The sequence below is a fragment of the Bos mutus genome, chromosome 6, assembly GCF_027580195.1.
Source record: "Bos mutus isolate GX-2022 chromosome 6, NWIPB_WYAK_1.1, whole genome shotgun sequence".
Classification (NCBI taxonomy): Eukaryota; Metazoa; Chordata; class Mammalia; order Artiodactyla; family Bovidae; genus Bos; species Bos mutus.
Window position 1 is genome coordinate 37,394,751 of NC_091622.1, and position 27,313 is coordinate 37,422,063.

Sequence of the window (27,313 nt, forward strand, 5' to 3'; positions counted from 1 at the left end):
AAAAAACTTAAATAGGACAAACAGAAAGTACAAAATAAGATGGTGCTATTTTGTGCTAGACAAGTTAATTTGGTTGATGAGACTATAGAATACAGGATGCTATGGGAAAATATAATAAGATCAGTTCAGTTCAGTTCAGTTGCTCAGTTGTGTCCGCCTCTTTGCGACCCCATGAATCGCAGCACACCAATCCTCCCTGTCCATCACCAACTCCCGGAGTTCACTCAAACTCATGTCCATTAAGTCGGTGATGCCATCCAGCCATCTCATCCTCTGTCGTCTCCTCCTTCTGCCCTCAATCCCTCCCAGCATTAGAGTCTTTTCCAATGAGTCAACTCTTCGCATGAGGTGGCCAAAGTATTGGAGTTTCAGCTTCAGCATCACTCCTTCCAATGAACACCCAGGACTGATCTTTCGAATGAAATGGTTGGATCTCCTTGTAATCCAAGCGACTCTCAAGAGTCTTCTCCAACACCACAGTTCAAAAGCATCAATTACCCAACCTCAATTTTGGTGATAATTAATAAGAATGCATGTGTATGTCTGTGTGCATCCAATTTAGGAGGAATAGAGGAAGTTTTTCTTACAGAAGTGATGTTTAAAAGGAGACCTGAAGAAAAACCAAGTAAGGTTTATTTAGAAAAAATTGGTGGAAGTAGGGAGTGGCTTCTACTGAGAGGCAAGGGTATGTACAAATGTTTTGAGGTTAGAGTATGTGACATTCAAGAAAACAGAGAATTTCAATATGAAGACTAAAGAAAGGTGCAAGGTGAGAGTGAACAGGTAGGCAGGGTCTGGATCTTGGTGAGTTTAGGATTTTAGACCTAAGGACAATTCAAAGCCATTAAAGAGTTTTAAACAAATGAGTGGTATGACTTGATTCAGAATTTTTAAATATCACCTGTTTCCTATATCCCTAGAGTCAGAGAAGGTGAGATCAGAAGGGATATAGATCATTTAGATATGTTTTATTCTTCAGGTTTACTAAAATATGGTATCTTCTCAAGCATGGAACATAACATTTTCTTCCATGTCTTTAGCCTTGGAAAACAAAAGTTTATTACAGAAAAACAAGATGGATATTTTATTGCATTCATTAGTACATACAGAAATATCTTCTGAATGGAACTTAAAAACTATTCAGTATTTTCCTAACAGAGTAACAACAGACTTCATTTATAAACAGAGTAATTTAAAATATAGTATCATAAAAAGATACATTGCCCTTTTAATTATAATTTAACATCTCATTTGACAATGTCACCTACCTTAATCTCAGCCAAGAAACCAGATTAGAGGAGGTGGCAGCACCAACAAAGGACACTTAATGATAATTAAACATATCACTGAAATTTATATATCTCATTCAATGCAATCTCTCAAATGTTCACTTGAAGCCTAGTTTATATTCTCATTTATAATTTATTACAAAAATATTATTTAACTAGGAGATATTTCCAAAGGTTAGCCTACTAACAACAATGCGAAATAACTTCTTTAAATTTTTTTTAACTTAATCTGTTGGCAGTTAGCTGTAGGGAAAATAATTTGAAAAATGTCCAGTCATTATAGGTTACTGCAATAATTAATGTTCATCATGACACTAAGTTCCATATGTTGTTTAAAGATACTGCAGGATAATTTCCATCCAATAAGTTTAAAGTAAGAAATTTCACTGTTAAAATATCATAAATCCAATGAACAAGGAACAATTCTTAGTTTATCTGTCAATAGTATTTGAAAATAGTGAAGATTTTTAGTCTGGTAAATTCAGTACGTCATTTACACACACTGGGGATGCAGAAGCGAATAGACAGATTCCTGCTCCTGAAGTCGGGAGATATACACAGAAATAATTGCAATGAAGTGAGAAATTTACTATATTGAAAATTCTACCAGAATATTCACTCAAGCCTCAAGGTAGAAAACAACACCAACAAGGGCAACAAAGCACTGCTGGTTCATCTCTGCCCACATTGGATCTTGTTTTGTATACACATAGAACTGGTAAATTCTTCAAGGTTGTCACGATAATGATAAAGGTTCCTAAGTTTCAAATTTCTTCCTGTACTTTGGGATTCAAAGAAGCGTTTACTTTGGGTCCAGATTAGAATAGAAAAAAAAATTTTTTTGGTTATGCTAATGTTATTTCTCATCCGTTTTTAAATTTACTGCTCCAGGAAAAAAAAAAAATCCCTAACTTACTTTGTCCCAGTTTCTGAGGCTCAAAGTATTTATAAAAATCTGTAGAAATGAAAATGCACAAAAAAAATCTCTAATATTTGAATACTTGGTTAGAAAGTACATGGAAGAGGTAAATAGGAATGTTTCTTTCATGGTAACAATATTTTAAGTCAGTCTAGGGTTTTTCAAAGAGAAGACAAGGAAAATGAAAAGTACGAAAACTGATTTATGAAGAACAATTAGAGAACCTATAAAGATTTGCTTGAGAGGTTTAGACAGACAAAATAGTTTCAACAAATATTTGCAGCACTAATAAAAAGTAAAAGGAATAAATTCTATCATATTGCTGCAGATGGAAAAGAAAACCCAACATCCTAAAGGTTAGCATAGAAAAGAGAAGTCTTGGAGATACAATGATTTCTACAAGTATTTATAGAACTATTGAGCAAAATGCTATTGCAGATGGAAAAAAATGCGAAATGAAGGGTGGATATTTCAAAGATACGAGCTTAACTGTTGGAGCTGTCAAATATTTTTTGCAAGTACTTATTGTCAGTCAGAGACTGAATTACCATTGAAAGATGAGCAGTATATTCTTTTGTGCATCTTTTACTATATTTGGCTATTCTGTTATCTTCTGATAACCACTTTGTCTATTTTTCTATGGTGTCATGTTTTCCTCATTGGCTATAGGTTTGTTTAATTGAATGGTTGTTAGTCACATCAGTTGTAAATACTATCCCCAAATTTGAGATGTGAATTTTCACTATTCATAACGACTTTTACTGGAGAAGGCAATGGCAACCAACTCCAGTACTCTAGCCTGGAAAATCCCATGGACGGAGGAGCCTGGTGGGCTGCAGTCCATGGGGTTGCTAAGGGTCAGACTGAGCGACTTCACTTTCACTTTTCACTTTCGTGCATTGGAGTGATCTTGCCTGGAGAATCCCAGGGACGGGGGAGCCTGGTGGGCTGCCGTCTATGGGGCCGCACAGAGTCAGACACAACTGAAGCGACTTAGCAGTAGCAACAGCATAATGACTTTTATAATACTTAAGTTTTACATTTTAGTGCAGTCAAATTTACACAATTATTTTATGGATTGTTATTTCTGCATCTTAGGAAATTCTTCCTTAAGTTCATTAAGATATAATCTTTTATCTTTTCTTTTAGTTTTGCTTTTAACATTTAGCCCTTTAACCCAAATGAAATTACTTTTGTGAGTGATATAAGGTAGGGATCCATTTCCCCCCCCCTCCATGCACATAACCAATTGCCTTGGAACTGTTTAATGACATCTCTTGCTCTTGTACCAAGATTCCACTAATGTTTGGAGAATTTCTGGGCTTGCTAATTGGTCCCAGTGATTTGTATAAGGGCTACAGGACCCTGTTTGAATTATTTTGCTAAGTCTTGATATGTTTTAGAGAAGTCCCTTACCACATTGTCTTGGTAATTCTTGGCTCTTTTAAGTTTTACACATAAATTTTATGATTGGAAAGTCATTTTCCACAATAAACCCTATCAGAATTTTAAATTTAAATTTTAAAAAAATTAAAAAAATTTTTTTTAATTTATTTATTTTTGGCTGTGCTGGGTCTTTGCTGCTTCATGTTGGCTTTTCTCTAGTTGCAGCAAGTGGGAGCTATCTTCATTGCAGTGAGCAGGCTTCTCATTGTGGTGGCTTCTCTTGTTGTAGAGCACAGCTCTAGGGCACATGGGCTTCAGTAGTTGTGGCGAATGGGCTCAACAGTTGTGGTCCCAGGCTCTAGACCACAGACTCAATAGTTGTAGCACATGGGCTTAGTTGCTCCTCAGCATGTGGGATCTTCCCAGACCAGGAACTGAACTTGCATCTCTAGCACTGGCAGGTGGATTTTTTTACCACTGAGCCACCAGGGAAGACCTGAAGCTCAATTTTTAAGTATATTAAAGATGAACCGCTATCTTTTAGAGTCTTCCCATTCATTTACAATAGAATTACTTATTTTGGGAGTCTTCTTTTATATCCTTCAATAAAATTTTATAATGTTCTCTGTAAGTTCATAGTTTATTAGTTTCATTCTTAGGTGTTTTAATGTTTTTCCTGCTTTTGTTGCTACTGTAGAAGAGATTTTTTAAAAGCTGGATTTTCTAATTGGATATTATAATACATACTAATCTTGTGAATAGTACATTTTCTAAACTTTTTCACCAGTTTGAAAACTTTACATAGATATTCTTCCATATTTTCTATATATACAATTATACTGTTTATAAGCAACCACAATTCTGCTCATTCTTTTCTTATAACCTATTACTTATTATTGCTTATTTTTTTTTCTCTTCACATTACATGAGTCAAGACCACTCATAAAATGTTGAAAATTGGTAATAGTATGCATTTTTGTCATGTCTGTTACTTTAAATCATTTCATTATGACGTCCCTGGCAGGAGATGTGCTCATCTATTCTTGGTGGTATAAGCAATTTTTATAATAAATGTCAGATTTTGTAAATATCTTTTTTATTTATTAGGATGATATAGTTTTCTCTTTATTTTTTTGTAATGTGGAAAACAAAAAATGTTTCAAATGCAGAATTATTTGTGCTTCCCTAGTCATTATTTATAATGTTTTTATACTTCACTATGTTCAATTTGCTTGCCTGGAAAATCCCATGGATGGAGGAGCCTGGTGGGCTGCAGTCCATGGGGTCGCCAGGAGTCGGACACGACTGAGCGACTTCACTTTGACTTTTCACTTTCATGCATTGGAGAAGGAAATGGCAACCCACTCCAGTGTTCTTGCCTGAAGAATCTCAGGGACGGCGGAGCCTGGTGGGCTGCCGTCTATGGGGTTGCACAGAGTTGGACACGACTGAAGCAACTTAGCAGCAGCAGCTTATTCAATTTGCTAATGTTTAGAATTTTTGCACCTACATTTGTAAATAAGACTAGTTGGCATTTTTTCTTTCTTTTGTTATCTGTACCTCATTTTGATATCAAGATGACAGTAATATTTCTCTTTTCTTTTTTTTTAAATAGTCTTTAAAAGATAAGAATTATCTATTGCTTTAAGTTACCTGTAACACCATTTTAGATAGTAATTTTACAGATGTATAGCTCAGACAATCCACAAATTATCCACATTATTTATGGCCACATTATTATTGGAATTACAGATTACAGTGTCTAATTTGAATAAAATAACTGACAAAATGAGCAAATGACAAATGTGTATTGTTGCAAAATTACAGAGTAAGAATAACGTAAAAAAAGTAAGTACTAGCAAAAAATAGACAAACAAAGGCAGAACTAATCCTGCTACTACTAATATGACCATTTTATTAACTATATCATAAGGTATGGACAGTGAAGTCAGTCCAAACATTTTTTTAGGTCTTAAGAAACCACATGAAGTAAGGATTTATACCTTGTATTATTACTAATGAAACACTTGAAAGTCTACACTGTGTGACACTGAGGGTGAACTTGCCATGATTAGGAAGACATTTGAAAATGGTTTACAATATCTTTATTTCAACCTTAAAAAAATATTAATTTATGAAAATATCAGTACATATAAAGTACTGGTGTGTATACATATACACACACGTGCATGCACACACAAATGCATCAGAGGTTATGTGCTCTATTAAAAAAAATTGGTATGCAAGTAGGCAAAGTTAGAGCTTACCAATTTCTACCACAGCAGAATAGTTTTATAAAAGAGGATCTAATTTTACTACTCTCTGCTTAAAGAAATATAGCAGCTTTTCATGGTTGTAAGAAAAGTCAAAATCCTTAATATTTCCTATATGTTTTTCTCATAATCTTATATATTTTTAGTCTCACCTGCTACTATTCTCTCCCTTGCTCTCTACTCTATAAGACACATTAAACTATATGGTTTTGTCCTCAAGTAATAACACTGAAATCTCATATCACAAATCATCCTTCAAAATTATAATCAAGAAGACTATTTACACATTTATATCCATCATTAATCCTTTCAACCTCAGAATGTTCAAATAATTAGAATATCAAAAAAGTTCACATTAATGTAGTAACTAATTATTTTCTATATACACTTGGACATGCCTTATCACTTGAATTCACAGAATCACAGAATATAAGAACTAGAAATTTACTTTTAAAATGTCATCTATTCCAACCAATCAGGTGATGCTTCTGAATGCCTCTAATGATAAGGCAAGCAGGGAATCATTTTTCTCGTTCCTCTTTAAAAAAAAAGTCTGATCCTTAGAAATTTTCTTTCTTATATGGTTCTAAAATCTATTTCCACCTGATCTCTAGGGTAGTGATCCTAATTCTACTCATTGGGTCATTCAGAGAAAGTTCAGTCTTACATAGTGGAATAATGATATAAATTTTAGAGACTTCAAAGGCTTCTTTTCTGTGGTAGTATGGAACAAGAAATAGAGTATGGAGGGAAACGTATCTTTTATGAGGTGGTTATTTTATATTTAACTTTCATATTGCCCCAATGAGTTTGTTATATTATTGCCAAGTAACAAGTGAGGAAATTAAAACTGACAGAAAGTTAACACTTCGTGTAATTTAAGTAGCAGAGCAGGGATTTCAACCACAAGTCTGTCACAGATACCAAAGCCTATGTTTAAGTCTGTTTATAACACTGAACTGCTTCCCACAAAGGAGAAAGATTTAAGAGAAGGTGAAACATCGAAATGTAACAAAATAAGAGGCGATACTAAAATTCCCATACTTTCTAACTTTCAAAATTCAATGTATTGATACATTTTGCCCTTAAGCCTTCTATTAAAATCATCTTCAACATTTCTTTCTCTGTCTTATAACCAACCTGTCTTATTATCTCAAATTTTTCATATCTTTCTACATAAACAAACTCATAAAACCTAAAATTAAGGAAGCAAAAAGAAAAATATTTCCATATTTCAGCCTCTCTCAATTTTATAAAACCTAAAATTAAGGAAGCAAAAAGAAAAATATTTCCATATTTCAGCCTCTCTCAATTTTAATCTGTTTTACACACTGAAAAGATGATCGTCTTTAAATACTGAGTAATGCACTCTTCTCTAGAGCCTCAAACATCACATTGCCTTCTGCAATCAAACTTAATGCTAACATTTTTCTGGTTTCAAGGCCTGACAACACTATCCCTAATTTGTATTAACAGAAGCTATTTGTTCTCTCTTCTCTAGGCAAACACTTATTTGGCATCCTCCATTGAGTGACTGAACTGAACTGAACAAGCACTTTAAGGCTCTTCCTTCTTTTCCTCTGAGAATCACAATTCTTCCTTTAAATAATGATCAGATAAGATCAGCACAGTTTCGTCATTCATGCTTTTGAAAAATGTGTCTCTCTATATAATTATTTACATTATGTTTATCAAGGTATTAACTTTTCTCTTTCCCTAGTGACATCATAAACAACTGACTATTATCCATCAGTTTTAAATTTTTGACCCAAGTGTGAAAAACTGAAGAACAAAAGTGCTTAATGAATGTTCTCAGCTGTACATTATAAAAATTCATTTTTATCATATACATCTTTTTATTTGTATACTTTCCTTTTAGGTTGCTTGTTAGGATTCTCTCACCATACACTTTATTATGAAAAGAGGGTAGAGAAACTTTCACTTCTCCTTTTATAAACAAAGTCAAATGTAATACAAAAGTTTTAATTTAGCACTTCTCTCTAGTCCATGTTACAGACTAATTTCAAGTAATATTACTTTTAAATTTCTCTGTGAATATATGGTTATATATATATATATATATACTTAAGAATATTAAAATCATACATCACATACACACACACAAATCTTACCTTGCTGAGTATTTTGTTCTTGCATTCGATTCACAGTGAGGTCTAAGGGGCCTTCCTGTTCTTCCTGAAGGGAGTTTTCTGCTTGATTCATTTGGATACTTTTACATATCAGACTTGGTCCAATTGAACCATTTCTATTCTCTTGAATTTTACCACTTTTTGAAATATACTCAATTGCAAACTGACGTATCATCTTTTTCATTAATTCCTGAGCAACTAGGGGAATGTTAGGATCACAGTTCTGAGGAAGATCTAGGGAAGAAATAAATACAGTAAGAATTAAAAAGAGAATACAAAATACCAATGTTTAAATTTATCTTAACTACAAATTAATGATTTCAGAAGTTTCAGAGTAAGTCCATAATTGCGAATGGTTTCTGTAACTTAGCAACAAAAACCTTGTAGATTTAATTAGTATTACGAGAATATATTAACCCCAAACTTGGCTATTTAATTATTTCTTCAAAATAAACATTTTTGGTCCCAAATTAAAATATAAAGAACTAGACATAAAAGGAGACAGCTTATTTCCAGTTTTAATTCAAATGAATTGTAAAAGATATTAAAACTTAGTATGTGAACATAAATTGTATATATAAGTAATCAAGCAATTTTTAATAGAGTAGGTACATACATTAACTATTAAAGAAAACGTCTAAACTCTGTTAACTGTTTATTACCATTAATCCTGTTAAATATGTAGAGCCTGAATGTCATCAAGGATTTTTTCTTTCTCAACTTTTCATATCAAGACATTTCAGTCATAAAGAAAAAATTAACACTAAAATGACACAGAGAGCCTCAACCAATATTCAAGAATTGTCAGTATGCTGCCATATTCACATTCTTTTTACTTTCTGGTTTGTAGAACTACTGAAAAGTAAATTGCAAAATTATGGCATTTCACTCCTAAATATTTCAGCACTCATCTACTAAGATTCCCCTATAGAAACAGTAATACCATTATTGAGAGTCTTAATCAGTCCTTGATCCCAAAACATGTTGGTCAGCTATAACCAAAATAAAGGTAAGTAGTCATATACATTTCTGCTTGAAACCTGGACAAGAGGTAAAAACAACTAAATTATTTTATAGTAAGAAGTATGGAATAAATAAATTTATAAACACAGTATATAATAAGTAAAAAAGAGTACTGATATTGGGTGGTAGTGGTGGTTTTTCCAAAGACACACTACTGGTTTCACCCCAATCCTTTTATTTACCCTGCTCCTTCAGAGGTAGAATGACTGGTGAAATGGGAAGGATGACTAAGCTTATCTGGTTAGGCTCTGTACTTCCTCTTCGGAAGTGGGCCTACTTCTAGAGATATTAATTTTCTGCTCATTACCACCTCAACTCTTACCCAGACAAATCAGTGTTGTGTGAACAGACCTGCCTTGATCCCAAGCTGTCTGAGATTGAAGGCTTATGTCGTCTTAGTTGGAGTGCCTAAGAGAACTGAAGGCAAATCCTCCAACCAGCAACTATTTTTATAAAGGTGAGGAAAGGCAACAAACTACCTCCACCATGATCACCATCATATCTGATGAGCAAAATGCGATCTAAACTGACATCAATCTGTTTATGGTCTTGCAGAAGTATCAATATATTTGATCACAGGGTGCTTTTTTGGATCTGCTAGAGATGTTGGACACGACTGAAGCAACTTAGCAGCAGCAGCAGAGATGTTGCACAATAAACATCTCCTTAATATTAGCTCTTTCAAAACAATCTTGAATTCTGAAAAAACCATCTGAGGCGGGATTATGGGCTTATAAAAAAAGTAATATTTAATTCTCATATTTATTCTTTGTTTAGAACCGAGTAGGAAGAGAGGCACTAGTTGTTCTAGGGTACTAAAAAGAAAGACTTGCCTATACACTTGACCCTTAAACAACATGAGTTTGAACTGTAGAATAGACATGAATTTTTTTCCAATAAATATACACTAGAGTACTACACAATCCATAGTTGGTTCAATCTGTAGATGTGGAACCCCAAATACGAAGGGCCCACTATAAAGTTAAGAGTTTTGACCATGCAGAGGGTCAAATGCTCTGAACTCCCATTTTGTTCAAGGGTCAGTTGTATATATTATATCTCCATGGCATATTTATTTTAAAACTGGAGGTTTGTACCTCTTAATTTCCCCCTCTTCACTTATTCATCCCCCAACACCCCTCTCTCCTCTGGCAACCACTTGTTTGTTCTCTGTAACTATGAATCTGTTTCACTTTGTTTTGTTTCTTAGGTTCCACATGTAAGTGAGAATATGTAATACAAGGTATATGGCCCATGGTATTGAAATAACTTTGTATGGGGACAGACTGTTACTAAATTTATTGTGGTGATCATTTCATCATGTATGTCAGATCATCCCATAGTATACCTGAAACTAAAATAATATTGTACATCAACTAAATTTTAATGAAAAAAGACTGACAGATTGAAATCTTAGCCATCTTTATAAATTTAGGTTAGTTAAACACCCCTCCATATTTTAGTTTCTCTGTTCATAAAATGGAAATAACAGAACTTTGGAAATCATAATAGGGCTTGCTCACAGGATATTTTAAGATTGTATGAGATTGTAGATAAAAGACTGAGTTCTTATACTTGGCATTTTAATAACTGACATTAACTACACTGTTATCTTAGATTGTAGTGAACATAACAAGAGAAACAGGAAGATTCAGGCTGAGCAGTTATATATTATTTAAATCATAAAATGTCAACTAAGTAGAAATATTAACTAGGTTAATACGTACATTATTAATTAGCTTGGAAAATACAAAGGACATAATTTCTAAGCCCATGTGATATATTCTTATCCAGAAGACAGTATTAGCATATGTAACCTAACTAAAGTGATTAATATCAAAGCAAGAGATTTCTGTTACACAGAAGGATTCCTAATTAATACTATTTCTTGATGACTTCCTTCAGGAATCCTTGAAGGTGTTCCGCAAACTGTTTCTCCGTGATTTTTCAAACCTAATCTTGCTTTGCATTATGTATTAAAAGGAGATACTGGATTTACTTCTATGTATTTCGGTTACCTGACCTGTAATTTACTGGCTAATGCCACTTTATAAATTCAAAATGATTAAATTTATAAAAAAGGGACAGAAATATGATCACATTCATATCATATGACTAGAGCTACACTTTAGAGTTGAGTTTGCTAAGTCGCCTCAGTCGTGTCCGACTCTGTGCGACCCCATAGACGGCAGCCCATCAGGCTCCCCTGTCCCTGTGATTCTCCAGGCAAGAACACTGGAGTGGGTTGCCATTTCCTTCTCCAATGCATGAAAGTGAAAAGTCAAAGTGAAGTCGCTCAGTCGTGTCCGACTCTTAGCGACCTCATGGACTGCAGCCTACCAGGCTCCTCTGTCCACAGGATTTTCCAGGCAAGAGTTGAGTTTAGAGCTCGGTTATTCATCTACTCAGTTTTTGCTTGTTTATATTAGGAATACATCTGTGTGTAAAACCAAAAGACTTGGCAAACAGCAAAAAAACAAATACGATTTAAAAAGCTAAAGAGATAAAGAAAATGCTGCTCAGCTGCTAATTAGTTAGTGAGCCTTCTAGATTTCTTGCACAAGTGGTCACAATTACAAAAAAATGAATTAACTAAAGATCTTGGTCAGGGATATACACTCAAATGGTTTCAAAAGTTAGGCAACTAAGAAACACTGGGCTGGAAGAGAAAATATGTTGCCACATGGAAATGGTATGCCCCTAAGAAGACAGAAATAATTTATTTTTGCCCCATCTCTTTATTTTTCAAATTTAACAAATTCAAGAATTTAGCAAGTTCTTTGTGGTGGCCAGTTTCAAGATGGTTCTTAATGATTCCCACTTTACCTCCTAGTCTCCAATGTTGCATAGTCCCTTTCACATTGCATGAAGGGTGAAATGTGAGATTAAAATAACATACTGCAAAAGTGTACGTCACTTCCAAGATCAGGTTATAAGAGAATATGGCGTCTATCCCGGATACTCTGAACACTGATGTTCACTATCACCCCCTTCTATTCTGCCCTCTTGCTCTCTCATCACTCACTCTGGAGAAAGTTGTGGCACTGAGGAGGCTCACAAGGAGAGGAACTGAAGTATCCTGCAAAAAGCAGAATGACCGAACATGGAAAAAGATGCTCAACACCAATCAACTCCCAAATGACTGAAAAGGAAAACAATATACCAAAAGGTATGTGATGAAGCTAAAACAGTGATTAGAGAGCAACTTATGGCAATAAACACAGATATTAAAAAATTCAACTCAACCTAGCCGTCCTTAAGAGAAAATGATTTGAAAATTAAACCCAAAGCAAGAATAAAGGAAGAAATAAATAAAAAGTTAGAGCAGAAAATATTAAATAGGAGAAGGGAAAGGCAAGACAAGGTAAGATAAAGAGAAGATCAATAAAACCAAAAATTTATTCTTTGAAAAGATTTTAAAAAATTGACCAAGAAAAAAAGTAAAGATTTAAATTTGTAAAATTACAAATGAAGGAAGAGATATCAACATTAACATTAAAGAAACACAAAAAAGTAATAAAGAAATACTACAGAAAAAAAGCTACACATCAACAAATTAGATATCCTATATGAAAAGGCCAAATTCCTAGAAAGACAAAAACTATCAAACTCACTCAAGAAGTAATAAAAACCTTGAACAGACATACAAGTAAAGAGACTGAATTAGTAGCCAAAACTCTTGTCACAAAGAAAAGCCCAGGAACAGATAGATTTACTGGTGAATTTTATTAGACATTTAAAGAAGAATTAAAACTAATCCTTCACAAACTCCAAAAAAAGAGATGAGGAAGGAACACTTTCCAACCCATCCTATGAGGGCAGTGTTAGCCTGATAGCAAAACCAGACAAAGAAACCACATAAAAAGAAAACTACCAAATCAAATGAAAACTATCCATTATGAATAGACAAAAAATCCAGTTGACCCTGAAGCAACATGGTTTTGAGCTATGTTGTTGTTGGGGCTTTCCTCGTAGCTCAGCTGGTAAAGAATCCGTATACGTGGATTTTTTTTCAACAGCAGATACTACAGTACTATACAATTTGTGGTTGGTTGAATCTTAGTAGATGTGGAACTACAAATTCAGAGGGCTGACAGTAAGTTATACATGAATTTTTGGTTGTACAAAGGGTCAGACTCTATCTACCACATGTTTGAGGGTCAACTCTCCTATCAAACAGAAACTAGCAAGACACAATAAAAAGGATTATACATCAACACCAAGTGGGATTTATCCCCAAGATGCAAGGTTAGTTTAACATATAAAAATCAGTCAAGCAATGTAATATAACATATTAAGAAAGGACAAAAGCCACATAATAATCTCCACAGATGTAGAAAAGCACTTTATAACCTTTCCATGATAAAAACACTGAACAAACTAGGAACAGAAGGAAATTACCTCAATCTAAGAAAGGGCATCTATGAAAAATCTACAGATAACATCATACTTAATGGCGAAAGAGTGAAAGTTTCCCCAAAAATACCAGAACAGGAAAAGGACATATGCTCTCACCATTTCTATTCAACATGTACTGGAGGTTCTAGTCAGTGCAATTAGGCAAGAAAAGGAGGTAAAGGCCATATGGATTGAAAAATTAGAAGTAAAACTCTCTTTATAGATAATGCAATGTTGTATATAGGAATTTCTACAGAATCCACACACACAAAATTTTAGAACTAGTTAAGTTCAGCAAGGTCACAGGGTGCCATGTCAATATACAAAAATCGATTTTACTTCTATACAATGGCACTAAGCAATTCCAAAATGAAATAATTAGGAAAATAATTCCATTTACAACATATTAGAAAGAAGAAAAATAAGTCTGACAAAAGCATAAAGAGAACCTAAATAAACAGAAATACGTCCTGTGTTCATGAACTGAAAGATTTAATACTGTTAACATGATAATATTCCCCAAATTGATCAACAAATTTAACACAATCTCTATCAGAGCCCTAGCTGGCATTTTTGTAGAAACTGACAAGCTGATTCTAAAATGCATATTGAAATGAAAGGAATCCAGAATAGCCAAAACAACCTTGAAAAAGAAATAAATTGGATGACTAGCAATTCCTATATCAAAACTTATTAAAAAGTGTAATAACCAAGCCTAGGTGTTAATGCCATAAGGATAGACATATAGATCAACAGAGCAGAACTGAGCCCCAAGATAAATCCTTAATTTATTAAAAAAAATTTTTTTCCCTCCCTTCATTCCTTCCTCCCAGGCTTGCCTTCTTCGAAGCTATTTTCCTAAAAGAACCGAACGAGATCTACAACAATAATTCATTAAACAAAACCCCTGAGAACTTATTATATGCCAGGAACTAAGGTATTTTCCAGGAATTCAAAATGAACAAAATAGACAATAGTCTCAGCGCTCACGCGAAGAACACATATCTTAATCTATTTTTGTTAAGAGTACCAAGAAAATTCAAGGAAGAAAATAATTGTGTTTTCAATAAGTTTTGCTTAGGACAACTGGATATTTATATGCAAAATAATGAAGCTGGACCTCTACCTCATACCATATAGAATAATTAACCCCAAAACGGGTTAATTATCTAAACATAGGACCTAAAACTATAAAAATCTGAAAGAAAACATAAGTATAAATTTACTTATAAACATAAGTATAAAGACCTTAGATCAAATCAGTGATTCCTTAGATCTGACACTAAAACACAAGGAATGAAACAGATATAAACAACTTGATTAAAATTTAAAATGTTTGTACTTCAAAGGAAATTATCAATAAGTGAATACAGTCCACAGAACAGGAGTAAATATTTACAAATCACATGTCTGTTAAGGGTCTACTCTCCAAGTACATAAAGAACTTTTATAACCCAACAATAAAGAAATAAATGCCCAATTAAGGAGAAAATGATTTGAGCAGGCATTTCTCCAAATAAGATATTACTAATGACCAGTAAGCACACGACAAGATGCATTTCCCTAAAGCGCATAAGTCTTTAAAGAAATGCAAATCAAAACCAGAATGAGATATTACTTCACACCTAGAAGGAGAATTATAATAAGTGCAGATAACAAGAGCAACTGAGGATGTGAAGAAATTCGAGTCCTCATACACCACATGTGGGAATGCAAAATGGTGCAGTCTTTTGGAAAATACACTTTGATAACACAATGGTGGTGGTGGTTTAGTCACTAAGTTGTGTTGTGATCCTGTGGACTATAGCCCACCAGGTCCTCTGTCCAAGGGATTTTCCAGGCAAGAATACTGGAGTGGGTTGCCATTTCCTTCTCCTGGATTCCTGGAGAGCTGACTTCTCCTGGTCAGGAAAGGGATCTTCCTGACCCAGGGTTCGAACCCAGGTCTTCTGCGTTTCAGGCAGATTCTTAACCAACTGAGCTACGAGGGAAGCCCTTGATAACACATTAAAAAATGTAAACAAAGTATTATCATATGACCCAGCAAATTCCACCCCCAAGTATATAACCAAGAAAACGGAAAACACATTCAGTCAAAAATGTGTATGAATGTTCACAGCAGCATTATTCATAACCACCACAAAGTAGAAACAACCCAAATGAACATCAACTGGTGAGTATATAAATGTAGTATATTTATACAATAGAGTATTATTCATTCATAAAAGGAAACAAAGAACTGATATGTACCAGAATAATGAACCTCAAAAGCATGCTAAATGAAGGATGCGCATAGTACAACTGCATTTATATGAAATGTTTAAAACAGGCAAATCTAGAGAGATTTGTTAGTGATTGCCAGAGCCTGGAGAAGAGTAGAATGATGAGGAATGAGTGCTAATCTAAAAATGGGTTTTTTAAGGATGAAGACTATATCCTACAGATAGTGGTAATGGTCACAAAACTTTGTGAATGAGTATATTAAAAACCACTGAATTTTACACTTTAAAAAGTAAATTTTATAGAATGCAAATTATATCTGAATTAAAAAAAAAAGAAAAATAGGAAAAAAGGGTAAATTAGAGTGGAACTTCGAGCCTAAAGGGCAGATTCACGAGCCATAAAGAATTATTTCTTAAGATCTAATCAAATAACTTCCAACATTTGCCCAGCTGGATTTCAGAATTGCTATGGAACAGTGATCCCTGTGTGCACCCAATTTCCCCATTTCAAACAGGTTTGTTTACAGAGGTTATCCTATGCCTGTCCTAACACTGTATGTTGGGTGTGTATGGCCAAGTAATTTGTCTTTTCACTTTTAAAGGGCTACAGATCAAGAGAAACTATACCAAAGGAACTACACCCAAGGAACTTCATTTGTATCTAAACTAAATTAGATAACAAGAGCATGATTTTTGAGATGATACTATAGTAAGACTTCTGGAAGTCTTGGTCACGGGTGAGTATATTTTACATATGGGAGACACGTGAATCACCAGAACCAACTGATTCCAGCTTCCTTGTATTCACTCCTTTGTTAAGTATTCTTCTACACTGATAGAAGAATATTTATATAACATATAATGAATATGTTATATTCATATATATAATATATATATTCATATATAACATACATATATTCATATATATATGTTACATTCATATATATATATATATAAAGAATAATATATAATGCTATTATTTACCGAGACAGAGAGCTGCTCTTAGGATCAATCTAAGAATATCTCTGTAGGTTGTCTCAATTATGAGATTGTCAATGTGGAAAATGTTGGTCACTAATTCAACAAAAATTTTAAAGGCCAGGATGATGGTTTCTGTTATCTTCTCTTTCTCCATCTCCATTTCCCTTCTATGTTTGACATGTATTAACAACAATTAACAGTGATATAGCACTTTATATAACATGAAGAGCTCTAACATACATTGACATCACTTAATGACAAATATCATATTAGATCAGAAAATGATATAATAAAAGGTAAGAAGGGAGGGGAAGTCTTACAGCACTACTGACGGTGTACAGTTCTTGCCCTTGCCTTTTATTCTTCCACAGTTATTTTAAAAAATTTCAATCTTTAGAAAAGTTGAATGAAGAATACAATGTACTTCCACAAAATTTCACCTCTATAGATTCAACTACTGACATTTTGTTTCATTTGATTTACATATAAACTCACACACACGTTATTTATGGGTGAAGGATTTGAAACCTGTAGATACCATGAAGCTTTAACTCTAATTGAGTAATAAACAACAACATTATGAAACATAACTATAATGCCATTATCCCTTTCAAAAAAGTTAACACAAACAATATTGTCCCCAACTCTCCCCCTTATCTCCTTTACACCTTTTCTTCCCCAACCTCAGGCTGCAATCTAAGGTTCCATACTGTATTTGACTGTCATGTCTCCCTAGTTTTTTTCCTGTTTGTTTTTCTTTTTAAAAAAAGAAGAAAAAAAAAAAACAACCTTAAGATGCTATTTATCTTGTAATATTGTCCTAAAGTTTGGATTAGCGCCATTAAGATTTCAGTTCAGGTTAATCATTTTTGACAGGAAGAGTACACAGATGGTATGCCTCCTTAATGTATTATACCAGTTCATCCCAGCATTAGTAATGTTGATCATTAGCTTTAAGGTGGTTATCCAACAAATATTTCCATTGTAGAGTTATATTTTCTCCTTTGTAATTAGTAATCCATGGAGTAATATTTTAATGTATTGATAATTATCCTCTTCCCCAACAATCTTGTATTTGCTTAATGGTTTTTGTATCAATTGGTAATCTCTGCCAGAAGCAACTGGTATACTAGTGGTTACAAACCAGTAATTTTTTAAAGTCCACTACACTGAAACAATACTCACAGAAAACTAGTCAATCTAATCACACTAGGACCACAGCCTTGTCTAACTCAATGAAACTAAGCCATGCCTGTGGGGCAACCCAAGATGGGCGGGTCATGGTGGAAAGATCTGACAGAATGTGATCCACTGGAGAAGGGAATGGCAAACCACTTCAGCATTCTTGCCTTGAGAACCCCATGAACAGTATGAAAAGGCAAAATGATAGGATACTCAAAGAGAAAACTCCCCAGGTCAGTAGGTGCCCAATATGCTACTGGAGATCAGTGGAGAAATAACTCCAGAAAGAATGAAGGGATGGAGCCAAAGCAAAAACAATACCCGGCTGTGGCTTTTGAACTGTGGTGTTGGAGAAGACTCTTGAGAGTCCCTTGGACTGCAAGGAGATCCAACCAATCCATTCTGAAGGAGATCAGCCCTGCGATTTCTTTGGAAGGAATGATGCTAAAGCTGAAACTCCAGTACTTTGGCCACCTCATGCGAAGAGTTGACTCATTGGAAAAGACTCTGATGCTGGGAGGGATTGGGGGCAAGAGGAGAAGGGGACGACAGAGGATGAGATGGCTGGATGGCATCACTGACTCGATGGACGTGAGTCTGAGTGAACTCCGGGAGTTGGTGATGGACAGGGAGGCCTGGCGTGCTGCGATTCATGGGGTCGCAAAGAGTCGGACACGACTGAGTGACTGATCTGATCTGATCTGATTCATTCTCTATTTTTCTGTAGCATTCTTTAAAAAAATAAAGAAAAAAGGAAAAAAAGAAATGCCTTCTCTTCTGTGACCCCCACATCTTTTTTGGTTTTGTTTCTTTTTATCACAATGAAAAAGAAACATAGATTGTTTCTTATTATCTAATATGTTGTCTAGGACTTCATTACTCACTTTAATGCACAAATGATTCCAAATCTGGCCAGTGGAAAGCCCTTCATATTGGTCCTTATATACTTTCGATGTATCTTGAGGACTTCCTTTTTTTTAGCATATAAAAATGTTCCTTGTCCGCTTTCTATTTTTCCTGTCCCTGACTTGGAATCAACCAAATGTCCTATTTTTGCTATTTGTGGTAAAAGTGAAAGTCGTTTAGTTGTGCCTGACTCTTTGAGACTATACAGTCCATGGAATTCTCCAGGCCAGAATACTGGAGTGGGTAGCCCTTCCCTTCTCCAGGGGATCTTCCCAACCCAGGGATCAAACCCAGATCTCCCACATTGCAGGTGGATTCTTTACCAGCTAAACCACAAGGGAAGTCCAAGAATATTGGACTGGGTAGCCTGTTTCTTCTCCAGTGGATCTTCCTGACCCAGGACCAAACCGGGGTCTCCTGTCTTGCAGGTGGATTCTTAGCCAACTGAGCTAGCAAGGAAGCCTACTTGTGGTAGGGACTGGCATAAGTGTGGTGACTGCTACTGTAGTGTCACTGCTTCTAGAATTTTATAGTAGGCAAAGTTAATAAGTGCTAAAAAATATATATATATATATTTAAATCATTAGTTCATATTGTTACCTCTTTAACCATGGAGTTCTTCTCTTTCCCCATTCCATATTTTTATTCCCTTAACAGTAAAAACTCACAAAATTACCACACCAATACAATGACTGTAATATGTTTATCCTTAAAATATATACCATGGAGAACAGAGTACTGTATTTGTAATCTGAGTTAATTTTTCCTGTATTATCAATATGAAATAGTTAGGTTCATTTGCTTTTTTGTTTTACCCAATCACATCCTTGTTGATTTTATTTTTAAAAAATGTACAAAAGTAACATGTCTCAAAACTCAAAAATATACAAGTCTCAAAAAAGGTTCACTTATTTTCCACCACTCCCAAAGTAACCAAATTTCTTCAGTTTCTAGTTTATCCTTTTGTGTTTCTTGTATAAAAATAAGAAAATGCTCATATATTCTTTCCTCTTCTGTCTAAAAGATTATTAATCAGTTCAGTTTAGTTCACTTGGTCAGTCGTGTCTGACTCTCTGCAACCCCATGGACTGCAGCATGCCAGGCGCCCCTGTCCATTATCAACTCCCAGAGCCTGGTCAAACCCATGTCCATCAAGTCAGTGAAGCCATCCAACCATCTCATTCTGTCATCCCCTTCTCCTCCAGCCTTCAATCTTGCCCAGCATCTGGGTCTTTTTCAAGGAGTCAATTCTTCGCATCAGCTGGCCAAAGGATTGGAGTTTCAGCTTCAGCATCAGTTCTTCCAATGAATATTCAGGACTGACTTCCTTCAGGATGGACTGGTTGGATCTCCTTGCAGTCCAAGGGACTCTCAAGAGTCTTCTCCAACACCACAGTTCAAAAGCATCAATTCTTCAGCGCCCAGCCTTCTTAATGGTCCAACTGTCACATCCATACATGACTACTGGAAAAACCATAGCTTTGACTAGATGTGCTTTGTCGGCAAGGTAATCTCTCTGTTTTTTAATATGTTGTCTAGGTTGGTCATAGCTTTTCTTCCAAGGAGCAAATGTCTTTTAATTTCAAGGCTGCAGTCACCATCTGCACTGATTTTGGAGCCCCTCAAAATAAAGTCTGCTACTGTTTCCATTGTTTGCCCATCTATTTGCCATGAAATGAGAGGACTGGATGCCATGATCTTAGTTTTTTGAATGTTGAGTTTTTTGGTGGTTTTTTTTTTTTAATTGAAGGATAATTGCTTTACAGAATTTTTCTGTTTTCTGTCAAAGCTCAACATGAATCAGCCATAGGTATACATATATTCCCTCTCTTTTGAACCTCCCTCCCTGAACGCGGAGTTTAAGCCAGCTTTTTCACTCTCCTTTCACTTCCATCAAGAAGCTCCTCAGTTCCTCTTTGCTTTCTGCCATAAGGGCAGTGTCATCTGCATATCTGAGGTTATTGATATTTCTCCCGGCAATCTTGATTCCAGCTTGTGCTTCATCCAGCTTGGCATTTCACATGATGTACTCTGTATTAATAATAGACCATATTTGCCCTTTTTCCTCCTGTTTTTTAACTTAAAAATACATACCAAGTTAATTCTTATCAGCTCATAGTCTTAAAACCTTTTACTGAAGTATAATTCATACACAATATTAAGTAAGTTTCAGGTGTGCAAAAAAGTGATTCACAATTTTTAAAAATTATATTCCATTTATAGTTATTGGCATATTCCCTGAATTGTACCATACGTCCGTGTAGCTTTTTTATTTTCCACAATACTTTATGTAAAAACTATTTTAAACTATTTTCCACAATAGTTTGTACTTCTAAATCTATCTTGCTCCTCCCCTTCTCTCTCCCCACCGATAATCACTAGTTTTGTCTCTGTGAGTCCATTTCTTTTGTTATATTCAGTAGTTTCATATTTTTAAGAAGCCACATTTAAATGATATGCACTATTTGTCTTTCTCTAACTTACTTTATAAGCATAATACCCTCTAAGGTTCATCCATGTTGCTGCATTTTTCATTCTTTTTTATGGCTTAGTATTCTGTTGCATATATATGCCATATCTTCTTTATCCATTCATCTGTTGATGAACATTTAGGTCACTTTATTTTACTCTACTACTGCTGCTGCTCAGCAGCTTCACTTGCATCCAACTCTTTGTGACCCTATGGACTGTAGCCCACCAGGTTCCCTGTCTATGGGATTCCCCAGGCAAGAATACTAAAATGGAGTGCCATGCCCTCCTCCAGGGTATCTTCCCAACCCAAGGACTGAACCCACATCTCTAAGTCTCCTGCATTGGCAGCCAGGTTCTTTACCACTAGTGCCACCGGGGAAGCCCATTCTATTCTACAGCTCCATGGTAATCCATTGTTTCTACCACATGATCAACCTGTTTCTAGAGTGAGTGAGTGAGTGAAAGTTGTTCAGTCATGTCTGACTCTTTGCAACCCCATGGACTATACAATTCATGGAATTCTCCAGTCCAGAATACTGGAGTGGGTAACCTTTCCCTTCTCCAGGGGATCTTCCCCACCCAGGACTGAACTATGAGGGAAGCCCTGTTTCTGAGGTATACACATGTGATTTCTAATGTGCTGTTCTAAACAATGCTGCAATAAATGATTCTGTGCATTTCTATTTTCATTATGTTAAACAAGTACCATTGGGAAAATTATAAGTGGGATTACTGAATCAAAGGGTAAATTCATATGTACTTTTAATAGATATGCCTAATACCTCTTTGTGGGGACTAAATCGTTTTGTACTTGCCACTGCAACTAATAAGTGACTGTTTCCTCATAGGTTCCTTAACAGAGTGCTCTCAGGCTTTTGAATTTTTGCTAATCTCACAAGAGAAATAGTAACTCAGTATCATTTTAACTTGCAGTTCTAATACAAATTTAAGGGCCATTTAAATGTCTTATAACACTCTGCTCATGCCTTTTGTCTATTTTTCTATTAAATCAACTTAGGTTGATCTACAATGTTGTGTTGGTTTCAGGTGTATAGCAAAATAAATCAGTTACACATATTTATACATCCACTCTTTTTTTTTAAAGATTCTTTTCCCATATAGGCCATTACAGAGTACTGAGTAGAGTTCCCTATGCTATACAACAGGTTCTTATTAAGTTATCTATTATATCTATATGTATAGCAGTGTGTATGACAAAGTGAAAGTGACAGTCAGTCCTGTCCAACTCTTTGCAACCCCATGAACTGCAGCCTGCCAGACTCCTCTCTCCATGGAATTCTCTAGGCAAGAATACTAGAGTGGGTAGTCATTTCCTTTTCCGGGGGATCTTCTTGACCCAGGGATTGGACCTGGGTCTCTGTGCTGCAGGCAGATTCTCTACCATCTGAGCCACCAGGGGAAGTCCAGCAGTGTATATGTCAGTCCTAATCTCCCAATTTATCCCTCCCTGTCCCTTATCCCCTGGTAACCGTAAGTTTGTTTCTACATCTGTGACTCTACTTCTGTTTTGTAAATAAATTCATTTGTACCCTTTAAATTTAGATTTCACATATAAACAATATTATATATTTGTCTTTCTTTGTCTTCAATCAGTATGACAATCTGCAGGTCCTGCTAATGGCATTATTCCATTCTTTTTTATTGCTGAATAGTATTTCATTGTATATATGTACTACATCTTTATCGGATTCTCTGGTGGATCAGGTGATAAAGAGTCTGCCTGTAATGCAGGAGACCCAGGTTCAATTCCTGGTTGGGAAGATCCCCTGGAGAAGGGAATGGCAACCCACTCCAGTATTCTTGCCTGGAGAATTCCATGGGCAGAGGAATCTGGCAGGCTACAGACCATGGGGTCGCCAACAGTTGGACATGACTGAGTGACTAACACTTTCACTTCAACTAAATCTTTATCCATCCCTTTGCTGATGTACACTTAGGTTGCTTCCATATCCTGGCTATTGTAAACAGTGCTGCAATGAACATGAGTGTGGTGCATGGATCTTTTTGAATTATAGTTTTCTCCAGGTATATGCCCAGGAGAAATTCCTGGGTGGAATTCTTGTGTCATATGCTAGTTCTATTTTTAGTTTTTTAAGGAACCTCCAAACTGTTCTCCATAGTGGCTGTGCCAATTTACATCCCCAACAGCAGTTGTATGAGGGTTCCCTTGGGACCTTAAATTTTTATGGTCTGAAAAATTTCATGAAACATAGAGATTAGCTGATCTTAGAAAATATGGTAAAATATAACTTTTAAATTTTCTGGGTTAGTGCTTTTGTTGAAGGTTCTTGATATTTATTCCTATTTCTTTAAAAAAAAAGAAAAAAAAAAAAAAAGGCCTGTTTAAGTCGTCTAATTTTTCAGAGACAATGTTGGTAAACTGGATTTCCTATTCATTATCCATCTCACCTAAGTTATACAGAACAGAATCTACGACTTTTAAAACTTTCTGCTTAAATGATTATTTCTCCCTTGTCATGTCTTCTGTATCTCTCCTTTCCCTCTCTGTACTAACCTCTCTCCTGTTACTACCCTGCCAAAATTTACCAAATTTTCTAAGATCAGCTAAACTCTATGTTCCATAACTAGTACTTTTCTATTCTGTGGCCTTTTCTAAAGAACAAATTTTTTTTCTATTTATTTTTTAGTCAATGTTTTTCTGTCCCCTACCTTAATAATTTTTGCTTTCATCTCTATAATGTCCTCCCTTGATCATTATTCTGATTTACTTTGTGATTTTTCTTTTGGGGTGGGGGGATGCACCACGCAGCTTGCGGGATCTTAGTTCCCTGCAGTGGAAGCATGGAGCCCTAACCACTGGACTGCCAAGGAATTCCCACTTTGTGATTTTTTCCTTGCTTTTCTGATGGGAATTCATTCTTTCATCTTTACTGATAAAAATATTAAAGGCCAAATGTTTTTAAAGTCACTATTTTAATTATATCCCCTAGATTCCTACATGTAGCTTTTTCATCATCAGTGTATTTTAAAGAGATCCTGTACTTTTTTTCTTCCTTCTCACATTAAAGTTTTTGTTTTTTAAAAAATAATTTTATTTATTTATGTTTGGCTGTGCTGGGTCTTTGTTGCTGTGCAGGCTTTTCTCTAGTTGAGGTGAGTGGGCTTCTCACTGTGGTGGCTTCTCTTGTTACAGAGCATGGGCTTTAGGACACTCAGGCTTCAGTTGTTGTGGCATACAAGCTCAGCAGTTGTGGCTCGCAGGCTCCAGAGCACAGGCTCAATAGTTGTGGCACACGGGCCTAGCTACTCCATGGCATGTTGGATCCTCCTAGAATAGGGATCGAATCTGTGTCTCCTGCATGTGTCTCCTGCATTGTCAGGTGGATTCTTTGCCTTGAAAAAATCAAAGTCTTAGTCATTCAGTCCTGACTCTTTGCAATCCAATGGACTGTAGCCCACCAGGTTCCTCTGTCCATGGAATTCTCCAAGCAAGAATACTGGAGTGGGTAGCCATTCCCTTCTCCAGGAGGTCTTGCTGACCCAGAGACTGAACCCAGGTCTCCAGCACTGCAGGCAGATTCTTACTGTTTGAGCTACCAGGGATGCCCCTTCTTTATCCTAAGCTCCTTAAAACAATATTTACATTGTAGGTGAACATGACTGGTTTTTGCTGCTATTATTCATTTCTGTCTTTACTGTATTGTGATGAAAAATTAATTTTGTAATGTTTCTACTTTATGAACTCACTCAGAATCTCTTTATGACACAGTATATAAATTTTCTGTGAATGTTCCAGATAAACTTAAGAAGAAACAGTATTATCTGAGAACAGAGTTCAAATTATATTCATAAACTATTGTTTATTATTTACTATTATTTAATATATAACTATTATTTACTATTATTTTAGGTCTTTTTACATCCTTACTTATTTTAGATCCACTTTACCAATTAAAAGTGACATGTTAATACTCTTTGAGTGTTTGTCCTTTACCCTGAATACTCTCAAGTTTCTGCTTTATGAAGGTGGTTGCTGTATTATTTGGTACATAGACATTAATAAATGCTATGTCAACATTATGAGTTAAGGCCCTTAACCAAGCCTTTTGTCCTCAAGACAATCAATGTAATTTGGTATGCAAGAGAAATATTTGAGTACCTCATCTTTAATTGTACAGAATTATTTTTTAAAAGTCTAACCCAAGGGTTAAATTTTCATAAATTAAAACAATTTTATTCCTTCATCAAGAGCATTCTTAATAGCCACCCCCCCTCCTTTTTTAAACACAATGTGTGTGATGTTGAAGAACACAAGGACTACTAGGTATAGTTCATTGTCCCTGGCTTGATTTATGCTAGGGTACCAGTAATTTTCCCCAACATTGCTTTTGTACCATTAGTGTAAATGTCAACACAGCAAAAGTGGCAAATAACATCTTAGAATTTTTTTTTTTAAGTTTTGACCTTGCAGATTCCATGAATGAGTCTTAGAGACCCAAGAGTCCCATGTATCACACTTGGAGAACCACCAAACCTAATATATTTTTATCCCATAAAAACAGTATTTTTAGTTTAGTCGCTAAGTCATGTCTGACACTCTGCAACCCTAAGGACTGTAGCCTGCCAAGCTCCTCTGTCCATGGGATTTCCCAGGCAGTAATACTGGAGTGGGTTGCCATTTGCTGGAAGGCAATATAGAAGAATCGCTGGAAGTACATCACTTACTAGTAAGATATACCTGGAATCAAATTCCAGCTCTGCTGAACACAGGCTATATAGCATTGTGTAAGTTACTTTGTAAACCGTAATTTCTTTCTCTGTAAAATGATTCTACACATACTCTCTAAAGGAGCTGCTTCCAGGATTAAATGAACTAAAACATAGACAGCACTCACCCAATGCCTATTACATAATCCTCAAAGAGTAACAGCCTAATTATGTAATTTTTATATAATGTAGCTATTTGCTACAATCCCTATCAGGAGAAAAATATCAAAGACAATAATCTGAGAAATCTTATTTGACAAAATCTCTAAAACTGAGCAATATCCTTGAAACACAAATTCCTAGAATTTTAGAATGTGTAATTTCAGATACCAGCATATTGTTACATTTTAATTTTAGTAGTCACTTTTTTACAAAACAGACCTTTTAACTTTGTCTATCTTCTCTATTTTATCTTTGCATTTTGTTTTACAAGTTTCATTCAATATTCTTTGTTTGCCTTTCTCCTACTTATTTAGGAGAAGGCAATGTGGGGAAGGCAATGGCACCCCACTCCAGTACTCTTGCCTGGAAAATCCCATGGACGGAGGAGCCTGGTAGGCTGCGGTCCATGGGGTCGCTAAGAGTCGGACACGACTGAGTGACTTCGCTTTCACTTTTCACTTTCATGCACTGGAGAAGGAAATGGCAACCCACTCCAGTGTTCTTGCCTGGAGAATCCCAGGGACGGGGGAGCCTGGTGGGCTTCTGTCTGTGGGATCGCACAGAGTTGGACACGACTGAAGCGACTTAATAGCAACAGCAGCGGCAGGAAAAAAAAAAACCTCCTTCAGTTAGATGCTTCGCTCACTTATTAAAATTCCAATCCTTTTCTTAAGTAAAATAAAAATTTAAAGCTATAAATTACCTTCTACTAAATCCTATAAGCCCTATAAGTTTTCAAATGTATTTTTAATACCATTTAGTGCCAAATATGGAGAAGGCTATGGCACCCCACTCCAGTACTCTTGACTGGAAAATCCCATGGACGGAGGAGCCTGGTGGGCTGCAGTCCCTGGGGTCACTAAGGGTCGGACATGACTGAGCGACTTCACTTTCACTTTTCACTTTCATGCATTGGAGAAGGAAATGGCAACCCACTCCAGTGTTCTTGCCTGGAGAATCCCAAGGATGGGGGGAGCCTGGTGGGCTGCCGTCTATGGGGTAGCATAGAGTCAGACACGACTGAAGCGACTTAGCAGCAGTAGCAGCAGCAGTGCCAAATATATTCTGAAAATCATTAGGATTTCTTCTTTATCCCATAAATTTCTTAGAAATTTTGAAAATTTCCATACACATAAACTTCTTCATTTAAAACATTTTTTGTTATTGATTACTATCTTAACTGAACTGTATCAAAAAATAT

The 27,313-nt window shown here is 35.5% G+C and overlaps 1 protein-coding gene across 5 annotated transcripts in view; it reads right to left on the reverse strand.

Annotated features, from left to right (window-relative positions):
• Positions 1-27,313, reverse strand: part of LCORL (ligand dependent nuclear receptor corepressor like) — a 173,747-nt gene that overhangs the window by 47,310 nt on the left and 99,124 nt on the right. For all 5 annotated transcript variants that reach the window (XM_070372176.1, XM_070372175.1, XM_070372174.1 and 2 more), the window contains one exon: positions 8,000-8,251. In XM_070372176.1, the coding sequence (XP_070228277.1) occupies positions 8,000-8,251 (252 nt within the window). The remainder of the gene's footprint in view (positions 1-7,999; positions 8,252-27,313) is intronic.